At 36.9% G+C, this 26,827-nt stretch overlaps 2 protein-coding genes across 3 annotated transcripts; one reads left to right on the top strand and one right to left on the bottom strand.

Annotated features, from left to right (window-relative positions):
• Window positions 1-443: 443 nt before the first annotated feature.
• On the bottom strand, window positions 444-25,409 carry LOC120767404. 2 transcript variants are annotated; one of them, XM_040093442.1, is made up of 5 exons: window positions 25,336-25,409; window positions 7,668-7,825; window positions 2,245-2,464; window positions 1,594-2,176; window positions 444-1,503 (listed from the first exon to the last, which is right to left on the bottom strand). In XM_040093442.1, the coding sequence occupies exons 2-5, from the start codon at window positions 7,742-7,744 to the stop codon at window positions 713-715; spliced, it is 1,671 nt and encodes a 556-aa protein (XP_039949376.1). In that variant the 5' UTR covers window positions 7,745-7,825; window positions 25,336-25,409; the 3' UTR covers window positions 444-712. The 2 variants fall into 2 exon arrangements, with proteins under 2 accessions (XP_039949376.1, XP_039949375.1); XM_040093441.1 differs by lacking the exon at window positions 25,336-25,409 and adding an exon at window positions 18,980-19,156.
• On the top strand, window positions 24,658-26,803 carry LOC120767405 (solute carrier family 17 member 9). The gene is made up of 5 exons (XM_040093443.1): window positions 24,658-25,027; window positions 25,110-25,281; window positions 25,353-25,568; window positions 25,630-26,239; window positions 26,298-26,803. Exons 1-5 carry the CDS (start codon window positions 24,954-24,956, stop codon window positions 26,543-26,545), a joined length of 1,320 nt encoding a protein of 439 aa, XP_039949377.1. The 5' UTR covers window positions 24,658-24,953; the 3' UTR covers window positions 26,546-26,803.
• Window positions 26,804-26,827: the final 24 nt, after the last annotated feature.

Below are 26,827 nucleotides of genomic sequence, written 5' to 3'. Positions count from 1 at the left end.
ATTGTTGTTATTAATGCTGGTTTCAAGATAGACGAGATTATATACAATTTCAAAGTTATGAGTTTCAACACTGATGTGTCTTGAAGAACTCTTTGTCGTATAACTAAGTTACTTAAGATCTTGATCTCAAAGAATTCTATGTCATACTTTGACTTGAGCGACACTCTGCATTTCGCTAAATCGCTGAAAAGAAAAGATCGCTAAAAAGAACTGTTACTTAAAACAAATCTTGTAAATCAAATCGACTCGACTCAGAATTATCTGTTACATATACATAAGTCCATAAATAGACGGCGCCACTTTGAGATTAAATAGTAAGGAGTAAAACACGCAGCTCACGCTTGCAGTCTTAGAGCAAGTATCCTCTAGGTAGCCAAAACATCCCTCCCCAGAGTTGTTCGCTGGGTTTGGGACCAATTTGCTACCACATAAATGACGTCAAATCGTTTTTAATATTTTATTATGTAATACATTCAATAAAGAAAGTCAGAACTAAGGGTTATAACTTATAAATAACGGATTATAGGGAAAATTTGTATTCTTAGGATTGCTTGTTAACAGTAATTTTTTGTTCTTTAATGAATTAATGACGGGTGATGTGGATGAATAGATTAGTTTATACAAGATATATCGCTTATTTAACTTTTCTTTTATAAACTAGGTGAGCTTGAAATAATTATGTTGCATAAATAATTAAACGGTTTCATTCCATTCATTGCGTTGTGGCAGCGGCATGACGTTTATTCAGTAAATTCAATTCTGTCTCGTATTCATTTTTGGCAATATTATGCGGTCCTGGACCCGAAGGCGGCAGTTTCTCTTGCATCACATGGAAGGTATTACGCAGCTGCTCTAACGAATCGGCGAGTCCCTGTTTGATGGCACCGAATTCCTGTGACATCACCGACAATTTGCCCAACAGATAATTCAAATTTGTATCCATATCCAGCATGCGGTCCTTGATATCCTCCACCTTATTGCCCATAGTTGCCATGCTGAGGAATGTGCTATTGACAAAGACCTCATTGCGTCCTTGCATTAGAGTCAGCAAGTCTCTATTTTCGCTAATCTCGCCATTCATAATGGAAATTTGACGCCAAACATGACTGATTTCCGTTTCAATTGTGGAGCTAAGATTCTGCATTGTCTCCAGCTGAGTGTTGATGACATTCTCGTCGACGGCGTCGAAACGTGTCTTCAGCAAATCGACAATCTCCTCACGTTGTTTGTCAATTATATCATTGATCTTTTGTACTGTCTGCAAAGTACCGAATTCGACTTTACGTTGTGTATCCAAGACATACTCCGAGTTTGCCATTAGAATATTATTGAATTTGCTGAAAATTTCAAGTCCTTCATTCAACTGGCTGTAGCTGGTATTCATTTCGTCGTAGAATTTCTGTAGTAATTCAGCCTGCGTATTGACGCCGACCAAAAGTTTGCCAGCATCAGTCTGTAGGTTCTGTTCGGTTTCTTTGATGAGTGACGCTGTTTCCGCTTGTGCTGCGAAATGAAATAAAATTCAATATAGTTAGAGGCAACAATAAAAGCGAAAGAGAGATATATATAGAAGAAAGTCCCGCTGAGACTTACCTTTTTCTGCGCTGCTCTGCGCACTGGCCTTCACATTCTCCAGCGCGCTGAGTGTTTCGTTTGCCAATCCATGTATAAACTCTTTGTCAGCATTTGTGAGACCGTCTTGTGGCTTGGGTTGCGCACGTAACTCTTCGATACCTGTCGCCAATTCATCGAACTTCACAAACACTTTGTTCTCGAACTCCGAGTTGTCCACCGGCTCTGGCACGGGCGCTGGCGTAACGACACTATAACTAACCAATTTGTCTTCAATTTTAGTTAACATTTCTGCCGTGGACGGCACACTCTTGAATGCCACTTCGGTCTGTTCCATCATATCCTTTGAGGTGTCCAAGAGTTTTTCCACATTCGTAGACAATTTCGCGATTTGCTCGAGCATCTGTTGATTGATTCTCTCCTGCTCTTTTATGAATTCAGGTGATACGGCTGGAGCCTGGACAATTGGCGCTGGTGCTGGTACTGGCATCACTGCGGGCACCGGTGGTCGCTTGTAACACTCGTCATTCTCACGCATCCATTTGAATATGTGTTCGAGCGCCTCGCCGAGTTTTTCGGTCTGCACGTTGTACTTCTCCTCTTGCTACATGCCATATAGTAAATATTTTATCAAGCAAATAATACAGTTAGTAGAGTTTAGTTTTTTGTTACCGTTATCAAGAGCGTTTCAATTTGACTGACGCGCTCATCTAAACGTGCGAATATACCGTTTAGTGGTTCAAGACTCTTTTGTCCTTTCTGTAGCGTCTGCAGAGCTCGTTTAATTAACTCGCCAAGCGCTCTTTCGCGATGCTCGTGGCGCTCCAATTTATTGTCTAATTGGTTATAGGAATAAACCAGTGACTGCATGGTTCCGCGTATGTCATCCCGTCTGTAAATGGTGATGGTTAAATAAACATAACCTAAATTCAGAGCCTTAAAATTGAATGGCCAGAAAGTTAAACGAATCATTTTTGGATGAAGTGTTACGGATGTAAATTAAATATAGTTCACAGCCTATATCTCTGGGCTCCTCCGGGTTTAAGTCGTGAGGTCACTCGAATCTCTGCCAGCATTAAAAGCTGAGTTAAAGGTTCGAATTATGCAGCTGTTTTATGGCAGCTGTCTCACGGTAGTCTGACAAATGCAGAATCTTACAAATTTTTAAACGATTCCTATGGAAAAAAGCAATACCGGTCGGTAACTCAATTTTTGGACGTCGATTTCTGAGCAGCAACCCTCAGGTGAAAACCGTCCACGCCAGACCGATCGCATTGACAGGCCCCCGAATAAACGTGCGTTAGTTTGCTGACATAGGAGACAGCTCAAAATGATACCGTTAAGCGTCATATTGACCTTGAAATATTGGAAATGAGACGGCGCTATGGGTGCCATTTTTGCTAACTTCGGACAACAAGCGCAGTCCTGAACGACTTTACGACTGTGTCTGACGCTATTTTAGCGTAATTTGAAGTTGCTGCGTCGCTTCGTTTCGTGACCGGCGACGAAACATAATTTTTTAAGGGATTTGGTCGCAGACGAATCCACAATTAACACTTTTCACTTTTATTTTATTAAAGCACAGTGAGTTCAGCCCGTCTCGATGCCACTTTTCGAACTGATTCTGCGAGAACACAGCGCCTAATTATCCTTCTTTGCACTAAAAGTAACTAACGGTTCCTACCTCTCTTTTCTCTTAGTTCGCGGAATACGATCAGATCTCACTCAGTAAAATTTTGTCTTTCATTGAGAAGGTAAAGTACCGTAATATATATAAGGTGTGACCAATGATACTTGGTCCTTGCCAAAGGATTGCTTTTATTCCCCTTTCTAAGAACAAAACATAATGGTAAGCATTTTTCAGTCCCTAAATAGTTTAAGTCAATAGGTGTTGATAGTGCTATACAACGCTGGATCAGTAGCCTTTGGACCTCTAGACGGATAAGAGCAGAATGGAACGACGCTAAAATGACCAAGCAAGTCTGTAGAGGTACTTCCCAAGGTGGATCTCTGCTTCAATGGTCATTAGCGGTGAATAAACTGCTAAAGAACTTGGAAGGCAAAGTCCCTAAGATAGTGACATGTGCGGACGACATTGCCATCTTTATAACGAGAAGGTGTCTACAGATCATTAGCTGTATTATGACCACCACTCTCAATACAGTCCAGAACTGGACGTCGCAAGCGGATCTAGGGTTAAACCCAGAGAAAACGGATTTGTATTCACAAGAAAACACAAAACTCGTCTATGGAGGTACCTTGGGGTAGTCTTGGAGAGCAAACTGTTGTGGAAACACTACGTGGAAGAAAGAGTGAGAAAAGTCAGCAATGCTTTATATGCGTGTAGGGAAATGCTCGGCACAACCTGGGGGCTTTCTCCCTCTCTCATGAACTGGTGCTACACAGCTATTGTTAAACCAATTCTGCTCTACGGTGCAGTAGTATGGTGGACAGAGGCGTGCGGAAATACACCTACCAGAAGCCAATAGAAAGAGTTCAGAGGCTCGCTGCGCTGTGCATAACGGGAGCTTTAAGAAGAACTCCAACGGCGGCTCTTGTACTGGTACTAAACCTGCCACCTATAGACCTCTTCGCTGACAACTGTGCAGCAAAATCGGCGGGACGACTACTAGCGGCAGGAAAATTTATAGAACCTTCGGGCAAAGCTCGTTGGGTAATGGCGGTTAGGCAAACGCCGACTACATGATCTCACTTTTCAACTGGGAAAGAAGGTTCAAAGTAAACATAGAAAATGCTGGCTGGCGTAAAAATTTTAGCTATTCGCAATACTCTAAACATCTATACGGATGGCTCGAAAATGGATTATAGACCTTTTAAGTTTCTAGACCACTGCAGTATATTTTAAGCTAATGTCTTTGTTATTGAGAAAGCCGTGGAGCTGGCCTCTAATGCAACTGCAGACAATTCCAGAGTCAACATCTACGTAGACAGCCAAGAAGCAATCAAGGAAGTAACCTCGTATCGCATATCGGACAGAAGTGTCTTGCGAAGCAGTGGAAAGTGTTGCTAGAAGCAAGAAACTTTACTGCTACGGGTTGCCAGGCCACAAAGGTATCGAAGGCAATGAAGAAGTGGACGAGATTGCCATCTCAGAGAGAAAATTGTAACTTTAGTCTTCTACTAATTTCGGTAGTTTTTGGAACTACCCTAATGTTAAGATCCACACAATACATATGGAGTGGTAATTCGAAGAAAATGTCAGAAAACTTCCGCTTTAATTAATCAGTTTGGCGGTGAGTGGCAAGTCCATTTGCATCCACATTATTCCAACAATTTCCCAGAAGGTTCCACTCTTAAGCGGCAAGCAACTGAAACAATACAGTGAACCATAAATTTAGGATATCATAGATGATGCTAGATTTATGGTGTCTTTGACGTTTGCAAGTGAAGCCTAAATAAAAAAGTGTTGCACGGCTTGGTACCATAGACAATGTATGCTCTATGACTCTTTTGCACCAGCGGCCAATGCTGAGTAAATGTTTACACAGAACGCAAAACGCAGAATGGGTGTGTATGCCCTACCTCTATAACACCCCGCGCTGCCTTTGTTTACATTAAACGGCACCCACAATTTGAATGCAAATGACGAAAAGATGGCACTCCGTCAAATCTTCGCTGGCGGTGCCCTTAATCTCCATACGCTCAGCGCACAAGTGAGCTAGAAGAAGGCACAGACCAAAACTGCTGCCACATAAATCATCCAGGAAGCGCAACAAAGTGCTCAGGGTCAAAGCATTGATGGTATGCTTTAATGCGCCGCTTGCGGCTGTGTCTGTTGGTGGGCATGTCGCATGTCGATCAACGTTCGACGGCAATTCTGATGGCATTGCGTAATTTAGTTAGAAATGCACATCACTTGAAGTCCAAAAATAAATAAATAAGTTCTTTTTTTCGTAATTTTTTTCTTGCCGTGATTATGTGTTGCTGGTGCAATCGCATGAAGTTCCGCTACAAATATGCCGCAGTTCGGCTTGCGCACGAACTCCTCATGAATTCATGTGATTGTATCAATGCTTAGGCTCCTATTTATACTTGGACTCTTGCAAGCTCTTGGTACTTAGAAGTTAGGCGATAAGACGCTGCACAACGCAAATAGCGCGTCTATTTTTGGTGCCACTGACATGCAGATTAATGAGCTGCATTCGAGACACAATTTCCAGCGGAGTGCTGCTGAGTGAGCGCTCGCTCATTAAGACAGTGTGGGCATTTCTTTGTATCCCCCTTAGAATGAGTTTGTCTTTACTGGATTTGCTTTCAATGCATGTGATGTGTGTTTTCCTCATTACTGTTTCATCTCGAATTGGCGCCGTCTATTTATGGACTTATGTATAAGTAACAGACAATTCAGAGTCGAGAAATTGGTTTTTAAATATATATTTCTGTCGAATGAGTTGATATTACGATAATTGTTTTAAGGAACAGTACTTTTTAGCGATCTTTTCTTTTAAGCGATTTGGCGAAATGCAGAAAGTCACTTAAGTCAAAGTATAACATAGAATTCCTCGAGAGCAAGGTCTTAAGTAACTTTGTAATACGACAAAGAGTTCTTCAAGGCTGAAGTCTGGACCGTTTTTACACCTGTTGTCGCATCGGGACATGGTTCACACATCGGTGATGATACTCATAACTTTGAAGTCGTAGATAATTTCGTCTACCTTGGAACCAGCATTAATAACAACAACAATATCAGTCCTGAAATCCATCGCAGAATCACTCTTGTCAAGTGGTGCCTCTTTGGACTGCGTAGGCAATTGAAAAGTAAAGTCCTCTCTCGACGAACAAAGACTATATGGTGCTGAGGCATGGACGATGACAAAACCTGATGAGTCGGCGATAGGAGTGTTCAAGGGAGAGGTTTTGCTGAAGATTTATGGTCCGATTTATCGTCGTACAGTTCATCGGTACGAGATATACGACGACATTGACGTACAGAATTTGTCCGGAAAGTAATAGGATTGATTTTATTCCGCCGTGACTGTACCTCGGAGCGTGTGCATACCAACTGGATTCGGAACCAAGCATTTTTGGACGGCCGGGAAGAGGCCGCTGGGGAATGAGCAAATCCAAATTGAAAAGGATACTTATTGTCTTTTTTGACATCAAAGGCATCGTTCACCATGAATTTATTCCACCTGGACAAACCGTCAACGACAAGTTTTAAGTGCAAGTCCACAAGAGACTCAAACGAAGGGTAAATCGGGTCCGACAAGACATCGCAAGTTGCTCCAAGACAATGCCCCGGCTCACACCTCCTTTCTTGTGAACAGCTACCTAACCAAGGCCGACATCCCACTGCCTCCGCAGCTGCCCTACAGCCCAGATGTGGGCCCCGGACTTTTTTTGTTCCCTTGCCTGAAAAGGCCGATGAAAGGGAATCCAAGCAGCATGCATCTCGGCTCTCAAGGCAATTCCGGAGAATGCCTTCCGTGACCCCTTCAATGCTTGGAAATCGCGCTGACAGCGCTGCATCGACGCAAAAGGAGCGTATTTTGAAAGTTTTTAAAGAATTGTAACGATTGGTTCAATAAATTTTTTTAAATCGACTGAGTCCTATTACTTTCCGGACAAACTCTGTAGTTCAGTAAACCAATAGACTGCGAATACGCTGGCTGGTCATGTTGTCCTAATAATACTTCAGCTTTGAAAGGTTGCTTTACAGCTGCTATGCATGTATTGAACCGATTTCATTAAGATATATCGGAAATTGGTTATTTTTTTCATAAAGCCAGCCACAGTTCTGTGCTTCTCGTATTCGGCACCTTCGTACTGGAAAAGGTATATTTCTTTTTCGACTACTTTTGGGAGTTACCATATATTAGAGGCACAAAGTGTATTTTTAACACCTAAGATTACGATCAAAGTATAAACCCCGTTCTTTTGTTATGAAAATGACATATGTATAAGTGAATTTTAACTAATAAATAACCTTTATGTACAGGGTTTAAACAAATATACCCAGCCTTTGGCAGCCTGTGTACTTCCTTTCAAAATCTAAATCACTATATGATCGCGATGAAAAGATGTTATAATAACAGCAGAAATAGATACCAATTAGCCAAAAAATCTGTACTCACGATAATTCAGCTTGCGCTGGATACAATAAGCTCAAGGTGACCAGGCTCAAAAACACTACACCAATTAGGCGACGCATTGCTGTGGTCTTTGCCGTTCGCGCGTCAATGGAAGAATTCTGTATTTAAAGTTGCAGCTGAGTGCTTGCGCAGTGGATCTCCTGCAAAGGAAAAAAGAAAAAGGAAAAGAAAAAACAAAAAACAAAAAACAATTATGCATTAGTAGATATTGAGAATAATTGTGAGTATTGGTTGTATATGGTGTTGGCATGTTGGCGATTCGAATCAAGAGCTTTGCAGCATTATTGCGTGCACCAAATGTACTGGCACTCTACGCAACAGCTGCAGTGGCAATTCAACAGCTATCGGATGCTATAATTTGCAGTTACACTTAAATATAAAAAACACTCATTTGACTTCCTTTCGAAATCGAATTGAATTGAATGGAATTCACTTGAAATGAAGTGAAGTGCAGTGAAGATAATTAAGTGCATAGCAAAGTGCATATATGTATATGATATAGATACACTTGAAAGAAGTGTCTAATAATTTTAAAACTAAAGACGATACGGAAATACATATCTATAAGTAACATATTTGACTATTTTGTCGTGGTTTCAAAACTCTCAGCAGACTATGTATTCTCCAAAATAACAGCCGAAAAGTATTCTAATGACTCCAGGTGTTTTTCAAGCTTTAAGCAAGCAAAAAATCTAGAACCATTTGATTTAAAAATCTTTACATTTAAAATTATTCTTATTAGGCGTCTTCGTTTCGCCACTATCCAGCTCGCTATGCCTATTCTGTATGCCAGATAGTATTTCGGTAAGTTAAAGTGGTCGAACTGCTTGATATTTAATCAATTTGATATGCCAGTCGAATGCATTTTTAACAGCTGTATGTTCGATTCGTCACTCTACATTGTCTTATGAATCAAAGATCAATTTCCTCAATCAATTGTGCAGAAATATAATAATATATAAAAAATATAGTTCCTTCAACGAATTTCTCTGAATGACTTTAGATAACTCGCCACGAAATAATTTTTTTTTTAGTCCAATTTAAGCATCAGAATTTTTCTGGATGATCATTGTTTTATTGTTATGAAATTACGAGTATATATTCTACATTTTGATCCAGTATCCTTTGCCATCTTAGAGGCAAGAAGTTGATTCCACGCTCATAAAATGTTTGATCCTTGCAGGCAAACAACTGATCCAAGACATTTTGACGTCCTGATTAATGGTAAAGGTTCTCCTATCGAAACAATTTTGCAGAGGCCCGAATAAGTAATAGTCCGAAGGTGCTAAGTCTACAGAATATGTTAGATGTGGTAGCATATTCCATTCGTACTTCAAAAGCTTTTGGCTTGTCATAAAACTTGTATGAGGTCTCTTTTTTCTTTTTACTAGTGAAATACGACACCTTTTCTATTGATCAATTCGGGCTATCATGCTACATATTGTCAGACCAAAACTCAAAATAATCTATCCTTTTGAAACCCCACCAAATAGACAATATAACCTGTTTTGGTGACTATCGGCTTTCGAAGTGATTTAAGGGGTTACATGGGTTACGGGTTTCAAAAAACGATTTTTTTTTTATTTTCTTATTAAATTCTACAACACCTCTAGAATATTATTCTAAATTTTAAAGTTGATCCGATTAATAGTTTTGGAGATACAGTCTTGAGAACCTGTAGCTAGCTAGCTAGGCTAAGTGTGCCGTCTTTAAACGCGTTTTTCTCGAAACTATGTTTTTAAGGTCGGTTGGCAAGATTTCTCGAGAATTACTCAACCAATCTTCATGAAATTTTACACAGTCTTTGAGATACATTTCTTAAAGACTTGGACGAAGGATTTTTTTTTTGATTACAACTATTTGAAAAAAAAATTGCGAAATTTTGACTGAAATTTTCTTTTTTAATGTCTGCCGAAAATCCAATTTTCAGTTTTTTTCTTTCATCCAAGATCTAAGTTAAGGCTTTTACAAAAACACGTATTTTTTCACTCTAGATGAACCTGTAAGGAGTTATCCTGTCAACACGGGTGCATCTTTTTTCCGAGGAGTTGCCGAAAATGGCATCGCAATGGCCGAGCTTAAAATATTTTTTTCCAAAAATCTCAGAAGTTCTTTCTTAAAAGTGTATGTTGTAACAATAAAAAATTCTAATGAAATATTTAATTTTTATATGAGAAAAAAATTGTTTGAAAAAAAGCTGTTTTTACCCGAGGAAAACCATGTAACCCCTTAACAAATGTGAGGAAGATCTCTCGATAAAGTAAACTTTCCAAATTAATGTTTACAGCGTTTTATTTCAGAAGTCCCATTGGGCATACTTGTATCTACTGTTAACTGTTTTTTACTATAGTTCAAGTCAGCTCATCTTCCTCAACTGTCACACAATCACTAGTTGTCACATTTCGCTAAAAACTCTCTCTAATCTAACGGTGTTGTTCCAAAAAAGGATACTGATTTTTTTTAACGTTCCTCGTTCATAAGCTGATCAGTTGGTACACAAATGGTGAATTTCTTTTACCAATTTTCATTCGCGAATATAAACAATTACATTTACATTTCGATAATCTCAATAACTAGAGCAACTGCAACTGTTGTCTGCAATAAATTACCAGTGACGGCCACATTTTATAAATATTTAGATTGCTCACTTCTTTCACATGCAAGTATTTAATGAAAATTTTCTTTAAAATTTTACATACTGCATTCGAACTTGCAAACAAAATTAAATAAACAAAAATCCTTGTAGAATATTTCAATTATAATTCTTTTGCTTTTTTGTTTAAAATTCCAGTGTTCCAGCAATAAAATATTGTTTGTAAACATGTATGTATGTCCAGTAATATATTTTGCTTTCGTGATGTGTAAACGATTCAATAAAAAAATATGTTTTAATGGCGGATAAATGAATTAACCTCAAAACAAAATTATTTTTGCAGCCAAAAGCAAATTGGATTATGTTTTAAACATTAAATTTTATAATAGATATGTATGTTAGCAACAACTTATAAGATTACTTGAAGTTTCAGAAAACTGCAGTAGTTGAAGAACAGCCTTTGTACTCTATGTAATACAAAAATATGTGCATATATGATGTAAGTATGAGGGCTGTTTGAAATGTCAGTGCGATTTGGACATTTTCACAGAACTCTGCTCTTGGCGAATGCTATATGCTAGCATACTAATTTGAAGCAAACTGAGCGAAAGCTAATACTCAAGCCAAACTAAAGCTAAACTCAAGCTTTGAAAAAAATCAAGCACGAAAAATTGGCAAAAAAAAATTTATATTATACTATTGTGGGCAAAAAAAAGTAAGACTTTTTAATATAAATTTCACGCAAAAACCGCCAAATCTACTATACTTTTGTCTTTCTGAAGTAGAAAATGCGCAATCGGTGATTTTTACGAAAAGTGAAATTATTCAACAAAGAAGCTCCATTAAATTTTGGAATCAAATTTCTGGTGCCGAAACGTACAGAATGTTGGAAAACGCTTTTGGTGATAATTTTTTTTCGCGAGCAAGTTTTGTTTTCGATTGGTAAAAATTATTCAAAGAGGGTCGAAAACGCGTTGACGACGGTCACCATCATCCAGGACGGCCATCACCATCAACCGATCATCAACACATCAATAAAATACGGGAAATATTGCTTGAGAATCGACTATTAACAGTCAGAGATCTTTCTAGCATCGTTGGAATATCAAAAAGATCAATTAAAACCATTTTGAAAAATTATATGGGCCCCGAGTTAACGTCCACAAAACAATGCTTTCCAACTACCAGGATATAATGAAACGTATTATTACTGGCGATGAGTCTTGGATCAATGCTTACGACCCGGAAATAGACAATCAGTCGGCCGAATATCGTAGCAAATCTGAGCCGAAGCTGAAAAAAACCAAGTCAAAGCAGTTCAAAAATCAATGTTATGTTGACAGTTTTCTTCGATTATAGAGGTGTGGTGCACTCCGAATTCCTTCCGACCGGTCAAACATTCAACAAGGATTACTATTTAAGTGTTTTGCGTCGTTTGCGTGAAGGTATTTGTAAAAAGTGGCCGGAATTATGGGTCGACAATTCTTGGTTTTTGCACCACGCTTCGCTTAACTGTCAACCAATATCGTGCCACAACCACCGTATTTGCCTGATTTAGCTCACAGAGACTCCTGACTATTCAGCAAACTCAAACGACCACTCCGGAAACCGTTTTGAGTCAATTGAAGACATTAAATGTGAATCGCTACGAGCATTGAAGACTATTACGGAAATTGACTTTAACAACTGTTTCGAGGATTGGAAAAACGTTGGCACAGGTATATTCGGGCCAAGGAGGATTACTTTGGAAGGATTTTGTAGAATATATTAAGAATTTTAGAATTATGTACAAAGTCTTACTATTTTTTGCTCATAGTAGTATGATTTTATTACAAAAATGAGACTGGACAACAAAACTAATAAAAACAAGTAACTACAGTCCGCCTTCGATCCGCTATTTCTTAAGCTCATTCTTCAAAATTTTCATCTTTTTATCAGAAAATATAATATTCGAGCAGCAATGAAACTAGCCAATTGCCGTTTTCCAAGCCTCTCTGTAACTAGACTAGTCTAATGCTTTTATTACAGATGTTTGTTCGATTCGCCACTATCTTGGATCAGAGATTATCAGTTACAGGAAACGCATGATGTGGTTGTAACTGAAGACTTCAAAATATAGACAATTTTATAAAGATTATTAAAGAGTATTACAATCGTTCACAATAGAACTTACGTACCGTGATGAGGCTTTTTGTTCAATGTGATAACTCTGAATAAAACAGGGATACATAACAGTATACCAAAAGCCTAAGTGAAAGTTAAAGTGTTAAGCTTTCTGTATGAAAAAGTTAACAAAGGAGACTTTTGGACACATTCCTATTCCTTATAAGTTTCAGCCCAATAGGAAAAGAAGTGATTTGCCATGAAGATAATGTTCTTTCAAACAATGGAAAAAATTTCTTAGCTAACGTTTCATTGAAAAAGTTACTGCATAATCGGGGGTTCCTCGTAAATTTGCACATCTTGCTTTTTTTAGTTTGAGTTCGCATTTTATTTGCATCTCTTTAAACTTATTTTTACTCACACACGAACAAAGTGTTTCAAATACGCAAATTAGATAGTACAAAGCAGCGTAAGAATATATGCGTTTTAGCATCACTTGTTTTGTTTTTGTATTCTTTTAATTTTATGACCACACAAATGGTGCTCCAGTTCCCAACGTTAAAATGCAATTTGGTTTTTCTTTGTTTTTCCTTTCTTTTATATTTTTAATTTTTGCTAAATTGGGTCAAAGAACTTTTGGCAAATTCTATTCTCGATTTTATGACGTGTAGCACACAATTTATGATTTTCTCTCCGATTTGTCATCGATTTTCAGAAAAAGCAAGATATTTTAGCTGTGAAAAAGGGATACAAATATTAGACTATTATTTTTTAGAGCCTTCAGAGATCGCGTGTAACAAGAAAATTACATTTTTTTTTTAAATTGTACTGAGCCTACGTACGCCTAACAGACAATACAAATTTCTACAGGCGTTTATTTTATCTTCCTAACAAGCCTTTATCTCCCAAACGAGGAAAAAGCAAGAAGCTAGTGTCGAGATGCTTCCAACTTCTTTCACACCTTACATGAACGCCGATAGGGCAATGACCTGTTAGTATCCCCACTAGTGAGAGCCTAGCCTCACAGAGGCCAAAGAAGTCACTAACGATTGATCCAAGTAGAGGTACTTTTTTCAATCGCTCTTTTTTGAGAGACCACGTGTGAGTCGTGTCATGCTGTCATGTTATTTTTGTTCAGTATTATTTGGCATTTCATCACGGAAAGACTTACGCCTTAACAACGCTTACAAATCGTTCAACTTTATTATGAAAATTCACGATCTGTAAGGAATGTGTTTCGAACGACTGGCTCAAACTTATGGGCAACACAATCGGCCAACTGACTGAGCGTACTATTCGCAATACCATAGACCACGTCCAGGACGCAGTAAAGAAAACATAGCAGCCGTAGCAGAGAGTATATGGTACATGAAGACCGTGAAAAGTCGATTCAGCACCGTTCGCAGCAACTCAGGCTGACATATGGAACAACTTGGGGCGTCGAGATCTTAAATTGAAAGCGCACAAAATACAGCTTGTGCAAGAACTGAAGCCGTTCGATCTTCCCAAGCAACATTCCTTCGTTATTTGGGCTCATGAAAAGTTCCAACATTTTCGAGCCAAATGTTGTTCAGCGACGAGGTTCATTTCTGGCTCAAGGGTATGTAAAAAAGCATAATTGCCGCTTTTGAGACGAAGATGAACCTAAAGAGATTCAAGAGCTGGCATTTCATTCAGAAAAAAACAACGGTTTGGTGTGGTTTGAGCTGTGATAACCGACTATTTGATGCCAGAAATGGAAGCTCGTGATCTCACCGACATTTGGTTTCAACAAGACGGTACCACTTCTCACACATCACATCAATCAATGGATTTATTGAGAGAACACTTCGGTGAGCAGATCATTTCACGTTTTGGACCGGTCTATTGGCCACCAAGATCGTGTGATATCACACCGTTAGACTTTATCCCTTGGCGATATTTAAAGTGTAAAGTCTATGCGGACAATCCTGTCTCGATTCCGGTCTTGGAGCAAAACATCAGGCGTGTCATACGCCAGTTACCAGTCGATATGCTGGAACGAGTCATCGAAAATTGGACTCAACGGATGGAACATCTGAGACAAGTGAGCCACGGCCAACACTTGAAAGAGATAATCTTCAAAAAATAAATACCAAAGAATGTTCTTTCGAGTGATAATATACATTAACCATTAAGTTTGAGGTTTCTGTGGTTTTCCTTAAAAAAAAAGTGAGGTTCCCTACGAAATGCATCAACCTTTATATGTTTTTAAATTATGTTTTTGTGAAAAACTAAAATTGAAAATAATTTGAAATTTCTTAAGTTGTAAACACATGGCATTAAAAGTATTTTTTTATACAAGTTATCAGCTGAACTTGTCGTCGTTTTATAAACAAAAAATTGTTTGCTTAAAGCTACCAACAAACATTGCTTTTGATCATGTAATAATATTAAATAATTAAGTTGAACTAACTATTTGCATAAACAGCTAAATTTGCGGCGTAAAAATATTCAATATTGTTTTATTTGTTTTTTTTTTATTATTTTCAACAACTGATTAGTTTATACAACAATTTAATCAGTTCTAATGGAAGGCGAAAGAAAATTCAATCAACTATGGAGGGAGCTTGAGCTAATCTCAGTACGACATTATTTGTTTTCTTTTTATTTTTTTCCACTTTTCGTACACATTACATATTTATCTGTATATATATACATATATGTATATGCATATGTATGTGTGTTTGTAAGCTTAGTTTCATTGCATGTGCAGCTGTATGTAAGTCAAAGCATTTTATAACAATTTAATGCTTATCACTTAGGATTTTACACACATACACATACATAAGAATATTTATTTGTATACAGTCTTTAAATGGGGCAAAAGGTTGATAAATTATGATTTCATGCGGTAGAAAATGTTTTGATGTTTTGCGGCCAGCGACAAATTGTTTTCATTATTGCAAAAAAAAAAACGTGCATTTTACAATATTACATGATTCCGTTTTTTCTTTATAGTTTTAATTGATAAATGTAGAAAGCAGCGATTAAATATATTGATTTTGCCTTTTGACAAGGACTAAGTTGTGAAATTGTAATAAATTATGTAAATTATTACAAAATACTTTATATTTGAAAAATATAGATTTTCAACACTGCCAAATGGGTAATAAAGAATTTCAGAAATGTTTTCTAGTTTTCAGCAAAAGCACTTTTAAGGCGTTATATCCACCTTTGAATTTCAAGATATTGATTTTTTGCGGATATACCTAATGTATGGACCCTCTAAAAGTGCTTTTGGCAAAAACTAGAAAAAATTTCTGAAATTTTTTATTGCCTATTTGGCATATTGTGTAGTCGAAAATGTCTTTTCGTATTTTGTCATAGATGTCGTTGCAGTCGTATATCTCCAGTGCTACTTATCACATTTTGTCATACCATATAGTGTTAGAAAGGTGAAATTTTAAGTTTCATTTAACCAATTTTTTAATTAAATTTTAATAAAATTAAATTCGGTGAAGTTGAAGAAAAATTACAACTGTTCAAAAATTAGTGAAAATAATGAAGAAATTCGCCGTATTTTGAAATTTTTGTATAAAAAAGGGAAGAATGTCACGCAAGCCACCAATGATATTTGTGAAGTTTACGAATATGATGTTTTATCAGTTCGTGTAGCACAATGGTTCACGAGCTTCCGTTTTGGAAATTTCGTTGTGAAAGATGCACCTCGCTCTGGTCGACCTATCGTTGAAAAAGTCGATGCAATTACGGAAAAGTTTAACCAGGACCATCACATAAGCATCGCTAAGGAACTTAACATTCATTATCAAACGATTTTGAAACATTTAAAAAAGGCTGGCTACAAAAAGAAGCTCGCTGTTTGGGTACCACATGAATTGTCAGCGAAAAACTTAATAGACCGAATTAACATTTGTTATTCTTTGCTGAAATGAAATGAAATCGAATCATTTATGAAGCGAAAGGTAACAGGAGACGAAAAGTGGATCAAATACGGCAATAATGTGCGAAAAATATCTTGGTGCTTGCGTTGTGAAGCTCAACAAATGGTCGCAAAGCCAAAATTGACGCCTCGAAAGGTTATGCTGAGTGTTTGGTGGGATTAGAAAGGAATTGTCCACTATGAGCTGCTCCAGCCTGGTCGAACGATTGATTCTACATTTTACTGTCAACAAACAACTGATGAGATTGAAGCAAGCAATCGAAAAAACGGCCAGAACTGATCAACAGAAAGAACTTCCTGTTCCATCAGGACAACGCTAGACCACACACATCTTTGATGACTCGGCAAAAACTGGGAGAGCTTGGCTGGGTAGGATTGATGCATCCATCATATAGCTCTGAACTTGCACCGTCGGACTGCCATTTGTTTCGGTTAATGCAGAACTCACTTAATAGAGTAAAGTTGGCTTCAAGAGAAGCCTGTGAAAATTACTTGTCGCAGTTTATCGCCGAGAAACCAGAAAAGTTTTACACTGAAGTAATAATGTCTCTAGCGGAAAAATAGCAAATGTGGTCGACCAAAATGGTACATATTTGATGCATTAAAGTTCATTATAAATAAAAAAATAAGTTGAAGTTTGATTAGATTTACGAAAAGATTTTTTCGGCTATCCAATATATCCACAAAGTTGTAGATTAAAATCAAGTATAGATTACTCAGATGTCTAGACTTTCATGGCTTCATTGGTGTATTAAACCCTCTTAATAGCGATAGTCAGCATAGACATAGCGGCATGAGACGCGTAAAGTTTAGTAGGCGTGGAATTATCAAACATTTCCGGTATAAACATACATCTAGACAATGTGCCAGTTGTTCAGAATTTTGTGAGAGGGTTTTATTTAGGTATTAAGCATTCCCAAGTAAGGTCTAGCTTTCTTTGTTAAATGGCTTCAAATTTTAAACGAAAATTCACTAATAACTGCATTTTGGTATTCATAACTGTGAGATATGTCATATACATACATATATACTATATACATATACATATGTATGTATATGCATATGCTGTCTTGAAATTATCTCCCAAGTACGAAACAGAAAATGTGCTTGAATTATAATTATACGCGCATATTGCATCGAATCGTGAACTTTAAACTGATAAATGAAAATCTAAGCACTCATACCCATAGAATGCATATTTACTTACGACCGTGACGTTTAGGGCTACGTATAAGTCCTTAAAATAAGCGAAAAGGGTATGCACTTTATGCCGTTATTTTACGCACAATTATTTATTTTACTTGATTTTATTTTATTTTAACTAATGATATTATTGTAATTTATGAATTTTTCATTATTAATTAATTTTTTACTAGTTTCATTAATTTTAATAATTTCAATTATTTACTTATTTACTTAATTACTACTTATTTGAATTCAGGAATTAATTAATTATTTATTGGATGTATCAATTATTTTTTATTAATAATTAATTTTGTAACGATTAATTAATTTTTATAAATAATTATTTAATTGAGTTATGTGGGTTATTTTACTCACAATTAATTATGACACTAGATTTTATTTTATTTTATTTAATGATTTTAATTTCATTTATTAATTTTTTACTGTTATCATTAATTTTAAATAATTTAATTTCAATTATTTAATTATTACTTATTTTAATTCAAGAATTAATTAAATACTTGTTGGATATATTAATTGATTTTTATTAATAATTGATTTTGTAACGATTAATTAGTTTTTATAATTATTTAATTATTTTTAATTAATTAATTAATAGAGTTAATTTTTATTTTAATTTTATTACTGCTTTTTATAAATAATAATTATTTTTTTATTTAATTAATTTATTTTTTTATTTTCTTTAATTATGATTTTTTAATTAATTAACTATTTTTTGGATGCATTAATTATTTTTTATAAGTAATTAATTTTGTTGCTATTAATTAATTATTAACTTTATTGTTCTTGATTAATTTATTATTTTATTATTTTTAATCAATAAATCTTTATTTAACTTTATTTTTCATTTTGATTTTTGTATTACAGTTTTTTATAAATAATAATATTTTTTTTATTTAATTAATTTAGATTTAATTTAATTTACTCTTTCATTTTTATGTACTTATCATTTTTTAATTAATTACATTTTTTATATTAATTACTTTTTATAATTAATTAATAATTTAATTTATTATTGTTGCTTAGTTAATTTTGCAATTATTTTTTATTAATTTTAATTATCAATTAATATTGTTTATTTAAATTTTTATTAATGATTATTTTTAAATTAATTAATTGTGTTAATTTTATTTATTTGCTAATTACTGTTTTTTATAAATAATTATTACTTTTTTGTTTAATTTATTTATTTTCCTTAATTTATTGTTCTATTTATTATTTATTTAATTAAGTAATTTTTTTTGGATGCATTAATTATTTTTTATATTTATTTTTTTATTATTATTTTTTATTATTATTTATTTTGTATTAACCTTTTATTTTGATGTTTTTATAAATAATTATTATTTTTTTAATTTATTTCATTTTTTTCTTTAATTTATTCTTTTATTTTTATCAATTTATTATTTTTTCTGAACTCAAAACGACTCCTCATCAATGAAAATGTTGACGATGCACTTTAATGCTCACCGAGTATCCGTTATATTTGACTAAGTGGCGCTAGATTAACTTGTGAACAGCTACAGATCTTACACTTGAATAGGATCTAGCTGCTAACGCTAACACACTGCGGCAATTAATCACACCGCCAACTCGGTTGACTTTCCAGCACGAGGTTCGACAAACGAATGGTTTGTGAGTTTAACAGCGCAATATTTAGGAGCCAGCTGACTTTCACGACAGAGCCCAAACGATGAGAGTTGGTAGATCGCAGCATGCGCTCAGCAAGCAGACAGTGTTGCACTTAAGATCGTTGCATCTGTGTGGTTGCTTATTTTTCTAAGGAAGGAAAAAATTATGGATGCAGGAAAATCTTTTTGATTAATTGTAACTGCACAAAGCCTGCACATGTTGTGCTTGAGCGCATACCAAACACACTTTTGTATGTGTGTGTGTATATACATACATATATAGAGTTCTTGTTGTTGTATAGAGTACGTGTTCGTGTGAAGTTCAAAGCGTCGTGTGGTTGAGAGTGGGATTAGCGGGCTGCGGCGTTTGCTCGCTATCAGCTTAGCGATGATCTTCATTGATCGTTCGTGTGGGCATAATTCATAAAAATAGGGATGCTGCTGTCTTTTTGTAGCCATATGCATACATTTGTATATACATACACACGGATGTAGTAGTATGTGTAACTGTAGATGCAAGATCCATGTCTATAATCTATTTAAGAGCAAGTAAAGTCGAGTATGCAAGTACATGTTGCTGGCATGTGCTTTCACACCCTTTGCCTTGCAATTCACTGCATCTTGCTAGGCGTGCTTCAGGCGAAATGTTTCTCATGCTTGAGGGCCAAACAATATAAATAAACAAATATATTAAAGGGAGTATGGAGTTAGTAGACATGCACATGTACACTGTCGATCAGAATATTGGTAGTGGAAACGAAAGTTGATTCAAATCCACGGAACCGAGATTCGCAAACCGGATCGAGGGAGGAATTGCAGCCAAAAGGTAGGGGTCTGCTGGAAGCGATACAGCGGATCCGACTCAACGACCGAGGAAAAAGACGACGCTGTAAAGCGAATCGTCAGGCCCGAGCGGGAAGCGTAGGGGGTCTACGTCCAGGGCGGTGGTGACTGCCGGCGATTTAGTCAAGATGCATTTAATCGTGGCACTCAAATGGCAGAAACAACACCCCCTTGGACAGTTTACACAAGAAAAATTGAGAACGACAGAGCTGAAACTGCTGGTTGCACTCTTGGCACGATTGTATGGAAACCCGAGCTCGCTCTTGCCAAGATTCGATGGTGCGGGCTGGTCCAATGAGGTCAATATCCCAAAATGTAAGGACGACCCCTCAATGCTATGAGTTAAGGAAGTGCTTCAAAGCCTATGGAAAGGTGCCGTCCACGAGTGGATGAAAACCCCACCAATAAGATTAAGATCCCAAAATTTTAACAACGATCCCTTAATGCTATGGGTTAAGAAAGAGGTTGCAAAGCTTTAAGGCCTGTGGAAAGGTGCCGTCGCAGAAATAGTGAACCTTACTTGCATTCCATTCCAAAGGTGAAGGTTCTTATACTATACATCGCAGGGTAAAACCGGAGGATGAGTTGCGGTTTCTCAGAAGTCAAATTTCTTATGTGCCAAAGGAAGATTGGAGGGTGCTGAAGGTCACCAACTCCGGCTGGGACGATGGTAGCCACAACTCAATCTCAAAATAAAAAAGTCGGCTGACTGATGATATATCCATCATATGAAAAGTTTAGGAAGATGACCCGGCGCGTGTGAAGCGCAACCAGATCGACAACAATGAAAACACGCTGGAGGAGCGAGAAATGGACAAGGATTAAAGAGAGAAAAATGTTAAATAAATTGAAAGAATTATATAATACTTTAAACTATTCCCACCCATCATATTTAGCCGAGCTAGTACTTGTCATGAAGTCTCTTTTATATCCGACTAAGAGTGGGTTAGTCCATTTTGTATGCCTCAAGGGATTTTATGAGATACTTTTTAAAGGTTTCCACAGAGGTTTTCGTTAAGCATTCGAGAAGCGGCAGCTATTAGAAATAATAAATAGGACCAAGGACCAGTATAATTGTGGTGGGCATAATTTTCATCTATATTAGGAATTCTCGACATAAATATTCGTTGAAGCATTCGAAAAATTCCTAAATGTTCATCCTCTTTGTTTTTAGTCTTCACAACTGGGTCTAAAAAGAACTTGACCGGAGCGCAGGCAACCCAATCGATTTCGAAAAGACCGTTTTGTCTTTTAAAGCATAATTGCTTATATTACCTCCATTACTGTACATGCATCTTGTGGCGGATCACTGGTTGCAGCTGATCCATGAGTGTTTCTCGCCTGCGTCCATGAGTGTTTTCCAACCAATATGTTGTGGCATGTTGATTTTATAGAGAAGTAATCAGTCGTTCCGCTATTTTTAATTACTGCTACTCACTCATAAAATATTCATCAATTCTAATAAAAGTTTTACTAGCTACATACATCACTATTATTGATTATATTTTGGTAATTAAATTTTAGTGTTAAAATTCTTGCGTCTGTGAGGCATTGAATTAATGGACGGAAGTGCATGTTTTCTCAGGCTGCTCGAAGCTGTTTTCGAATGAATAAGAGAGTGTTCTGTAGAAGTGAGAGTTTTAGAAATTCTTCGGAAATTAAGTTCTTTGCTCCCATCGCAAAGACTTAATAGGAAGATCCATAAAAGGATCCGTAAACAGTCCACCCATATGTGGATAATTTTTGTTTTAGTCATTTGGTTCTGTATAAGCCCGAGCTATGTAAGTATATCTAATGTCAAAAAACTTTAATGTTCAGGAAAATGTATAGCTTACTACGGGATTATTTGGGAGAACAGCTACGCTTCGTTTCGATGATATTTTAATTTCATTCATCACACTTGAACTATGTTACCCAACATTTGTATATCAGAACTCGTAAATTTTCGGTCTATAGTATGTTTTAAAGTAGTATACTTTGAGTTCTAACACTATATATGTACATAGGTCTATTGAGATATATTATTTATGGAATTCGCATACAAATTTTACAAGATTTTCTAGTACTTTTGATACTCTTCATCTCATTTAATGAATGCCAAATAGAAAATGTTAGCAGAGCATGAAGTGTTTGTATAAACCTCACGTATGATATCGCATGGTTTTCAGCACCATAAAACCTGGCGCCAAGATGAATACCGCTTGAAGAACGGAAATTGACGTAAAGCATCTGAGAACGTTAATTATTAATAGAAAATTTGTGGAAGTAGCTCGAACTATACAAAATATTTAACTGATATCGTAATCTGATAGAATAAAGATATACTATACATGTGGATGTAGACTGGATTGAAAATCCAAATAAAGGAAAGCCTTCGAGTTCCGGTAAACCTATCCATTTATCTTATAGGGTATTGTATTTTAAACTGTTGAAATGACATCTTGGATTAATATTGGGAAACCAAATATTCACCCAATTCAACCCGTTTTTGACATAGAGACATACTATTATCAGGAAAGGATTCTTTCTCTCCTAATTTCAATAAAATATTTCACAGACTGACGGAATATTTTCGGGAAAAATCAGCCATAAGCACTAAGGTTCACATCCTTGACGTCTGGGTTCTTGAAAATAGTTCGATTTCGAAAATTTTCTCCTAATTCCAATAAAATATCTCACAGTCTGACTGATATTTTCGGCATAAAATCAACCACTGAGGTCCACTTTCTTGGCGTCTGGGTTCTTGAAACTGCTATCCGATTTCGAAATTTATTTCCGGATACATTGATTGATTCTAGACTTGTATACTAGCAAGTGAAAGAATCAGATGGAATTAAAAATTGTGTTATATGGGAAGTAGGCGTGGTTTTTGTCGCCCATTTTGACACCGTAATGTAGGAATGTCAGTATAATATTATATGTATACTTAATTTGTTGAAATTCGTCGAGTAGGTCTCAAGATACAGATGTTCATCTAAATGTGGGCGATGCCACGCCCATCGCCCAATTTCGGCACATGTTTCTATAAATTCCTTTTGTACCATACTGGATGTTAAGTTCAATATCTCCGGCATATTTAGTCACTAATTTATCGTAATTTTCGTTATAAAGAGAGTGGGCGTGGTTATCATCCCATTTCGTCTATTTTCATGTTGCCACAAGATGTGTCTAAATGATAAGCCCTGCGTAAATTGTGATATATAAATGGTGAAATAGCTTGAATGGAGCCAAAACTATTAGGGGGGAAGTCACACCCACCCTTTAAAAACTTTTCGATTCGTTGCCCCAATTTACAGTTTTTGAATCTTAATTTAAACTCGAAGGGAGGTCTTTGACATAACCTTAAGCAATGAATTTATGACCGGTTTGATCTCCCAATGATGGATTTCACAAGAGCCCTCAATATCAGATCATAGGATAATACGATTTGCGCTAAAGGTAATGGTTAGAGACCGACCTCCGATTCGAGTTCCTAGCAGTACGAACTGGGCAAAATATAAGCAGAGTGAGACAGGTAGATATTGCGTCCACCATAGCTGGACTGGAGAGCAGGCTGCGATAAACAACTTTATGATGGACACCTACCACTACGCTTGTCTATTATAGGCGGTCACCAGGAAACAAACCTGTTCATGGTAGACTAGTAATCTCTCAGTGCTCAGGCAATCAGTTCGCATGCTTTTCAATAAAGCCAAGCGCATGGGCAAATGGGAGGAATATAAGCAGTACCTATGTAACAACAAACAGTTTCAGGAAATTCATTGACAGTGTCTCCTCGGCTCCTGTGGCAGCCAAACTGCACAAGGCTTTGTTTAGAGGCAAGACGGACACAGGCTATTCTTTAAAAGACAGAATGAGGCCTATACAACCAGCGCAGACGATATACGGCAAGGACATTCCTGCAAGCGCACTTCGCGAAGACGGTTCGAGTTGACCTAATTCCACCAATGGTTGCATCGCCTGGATTGGATGACTGCAAGGAATATGTTTATTGCAGACTTAATCTCAGTGGGCACTGGCCTCCTTTTCGAACTATAAGTCACCAGGGGCACACAGCATCTTTCCAGCTCTTTTGCAACAAGATATGAAAGATCACTTGCCACAAGGGCTGATGAGGGATAGCCTTGCGATGACATATATCCCAGAAAAGTGGAGAATAGCGAAGGTAAACTTCATTCCCAAGGTAAATAGGAAGGGATCATTCAAGCCAATTAGTCTCTCATTCTTCATTTTAAAAGCAATGGAAAAGGTTGTGGACAACCATAAAAAAATCGAAAATGTTGAAAATCGCAATGCCTCCGCAACCGTACAGAGCAGGTAGATTCACTAGCACTGCTCTGTGATATGCGTGAGGGCTTCAGTAGACAGATGGATAAAGGCTTTACTGAAACCAATGTGGTGTAAGATACGCCTTGGTACTACGAGGAGCTTCCCACAGGTTGGAGTTCTATCCAACCTGCTATGGAGACTAGTAGCAACGATCTCCTTGAGTTGCTTACTAGCAATGGTATTCGACACCAAAGCTAAATCAAACCAAAGTGTTTTAATACCCTAGGCACAGGCAGTGGGTATAAATTCAAATTTTTTAATAACTATTGTGAATGCCTGCTTTACCACTCACCGTGAACACGTCATACACACAGCTGATTGCTTATTGTATTTGTTTTACTTGAGTGGCGGTGCGATACAAATAATAGTTTTTCGTGGCGTTTATCTTTAATAGAAAAATAATTCAACAGAAAAAAGATAGAAAGAATATTCTTTTCGATGGAAGCGCACAGATAAGATAAGCTGAAATTACAATAGTATTGAATATATGAGATTTAAATATATTGCTAAGATAATGATTATAGAATCATAAGTGTACGGAAGGAACAATTTTACTACGTGGATTATTAGTTACGACTGAATAAACAAAAACAACGCACAAGAGCAGCATAAAGAAAAAAAAAAAACAAATAAGAATAGAAATGAGTATGGATGAGAAACTTAAATATTCGCTTTTGCGAGGAGAACTTGTGGACAGTCAAAATGCATGGACACGGTACGTACATACATAAAGCACTTCGTTAGAATCTCAAACAGTAAATTTGCACAATATGTCAAACAATATTTTATATTTACAGCCACGAAAAACGCGTCTGGTTCCTCACACTCATCACAGGCACTTTAATGCTGTATTCTACGCGCACGTCAATGCCTTTACTAATACCCGCTGTTGCAGCAGAACAAAAATGGAGCAAAACCGACTCGGGTACTGTGCTCAGTTCATTCTTCTGGGGCTACACATTGACACAGGTGTTTTGCACTTGCAAATACTATTTAGAAAAAAAAAACTTTAACTCGACTTACCTGATTGTTGTTTATAGGTGGTGGGCGGTTATTTTAGTGATCGTTTTGGTGGTCAACGTGTTATACTTTTCGCTGCCATTGGCTGGTCGTTGATTACATTCTTTATGCCAAATATTATATGGAGTTCAACGGCAATTAAAGCATATTCCATTCCGTTTATTGTCACTATACGTATTATAAATGGCGCATTCCAAGGTGTGCACTTTCCAAGCATGATTAGTCTCACGAGTCAAGTAAGTGTCCAATTTTTTGATAGTCTATTTTGTGCTACAATTCCATAATTTTTGTTTTTAGAATCTTTGCTCGAATGAACGCACAAGTTTCTTTGGCCTACTCACCGCCGGCTCAGCGCTGGGCACACTCTTAACCGGCAGTTTGGGCTCATTTGTGCTGGACTACTTCGGTTGGCCGTATGTATTTCGTGTGATTGGCTTTTTAGGCATATCCTGGGCATTAATGCTGCGCTACTATACTATGGCGGGTGAACGTGGCCGCATTATAAACGTATCGGTGCCGTCACGTCTGTGTGCCAATAAGCAAATACCGGACAATGTGCCGTGGCTGCGTTATTTTAGAAAGCTCTCATTTTGGGCTTGTGTGCTCACACATGCCTGCGAGATGAATTGCTTTTTCGTGCTGCTCTCATGGCTGCCCACGTATTTCCACGATGGATTTCCGCACGCCAAAGTGTGGGTGGTGAATATGATACCATGGCTTGCTTTGCCGCCATGCACGTTATTCGCACGCTATTTAACCGGACGTTTATTGGCACGTGAGTGGTCTACTTCGGCGGTGCGTAAGATCATACAAAGCTGCTGTTTTGCATCACAGAATCTGGCGCTATTCATTATGGCGCGCACAAGCGATTTTCACACAGCACTCATTTGCATGACCGTTATAATTGGTAAGTCGGCTGTCAGTGAATTGTAATTATTTTTTGTTTAAATTTTTTTGTTTTGTAGGTGGCACTGGCTTCCACAATAATGCTGTCACTGTGAATCCACAAGATTTGGCGCCCTCGCATTCCGGCAGTGTTTTTGGCTTGATGAATACTGTCGGCGCCGTGCCTGGATTTTTAGGTGTCTACCTTGCTGGACATATTTTGGAGATAACACAAAGTTGGCCAATCGTTTTCAGCACTGCGGCAGCTATTAATTTAGTTGGTTGGACAGTGTTTATGATATTTGGCTCGGCTGAGGCTATTGTGTGATTTTTATTGTGTGCAATTCACTACACACCCTCTAGGCATGCACACATTTCGAAGTACTGACTATTTATATTAATTCCAAATGTATTTGTACATACTTATTTGTAGAGTACACAACACTCATTCGACTTGATGAACGGCTTTTGGTAGTTCCTTGTAATCATTTTAATTTATTTGTTCTTGAGGTTTACAATTTCTGTAAGAAAAGTATTTATAAGTAGCACATATTTAAAATATTTAAGCGTGATATGCAAACTATAAATAATAAGAAAACACAAACGCTGG

The sequence above is a fragment of the Bactrocera tryoni genome, chromosome 2 (assembly GCF_016617805.1).
Source record: "Bactrocera tryoni isolate S06 chromosome 2, CSIRO_BtryS06_freeze2, whole genome shotgun sequence".
Classification (NCBI taxonomy): Eukaryota; Metazoa; Arthropoda; class Insecta; order Diptera; family Tephritidae; genus Bactrocera; species Bactrocera tryoni.
The sequence above is the reverse complement of the archived record's forward strand: the minus strand, read 5'-3'. Positions and strand labels throughout refer to the sequence as shown.

What these genes read in the sequence shown, in the direction of transcription:
- LOC120767404 (XM_040093442.1), bottom strand. Translation starts at nt 7,744, where the DNA reads ATGCGTCGCCTAATTGGTGTAGTGTTTTTGAGCCTGGTCACCTTGAGC. An exon ending in TTGAAACGCTCTTGATAACG is followed by an intron (nt 2,177 to 2,244) that starts GTAACAAAAAAC and finishes TATGGCATGTAG; the next exon opens with CAAGAGGAGAAGTACAACGT. An exon ending in GCAGAGCAGCGCAGAAAAAG is followed by an intron (nt 1,504 to 1,593) that starts GTAAGTCTCAGC and finishes TTCATTTCGCAG; the next exon opens with CACAAGCGGAAACAGCGTCA.
- LOC120767405 (XM_040093443.1), top strand. Translation starts at nt 24,954, where the DNA reads ATGAGTATGGATGAGAAACTTAAATATTCGCTTTTGCGAGGAGAACTT. An exon ending in AGTCAAAATGCATGGACACG is followed by an intron (nt 25,028 to 25,109) that starts GTACGTACATAC and finishes TTATATTTACAG; the next exon opens with CCACGAAAAACGCGTCTGGT. An exon ending in TGATTAGTCTCACGAGTCAA is followed by an intron (nt 25,569 to 25,629) that starts GTAAGTGTCCAA and finishes TTTTGTTTTTAG; the next exon opens with AATCTTTGCTCGAATGAACG.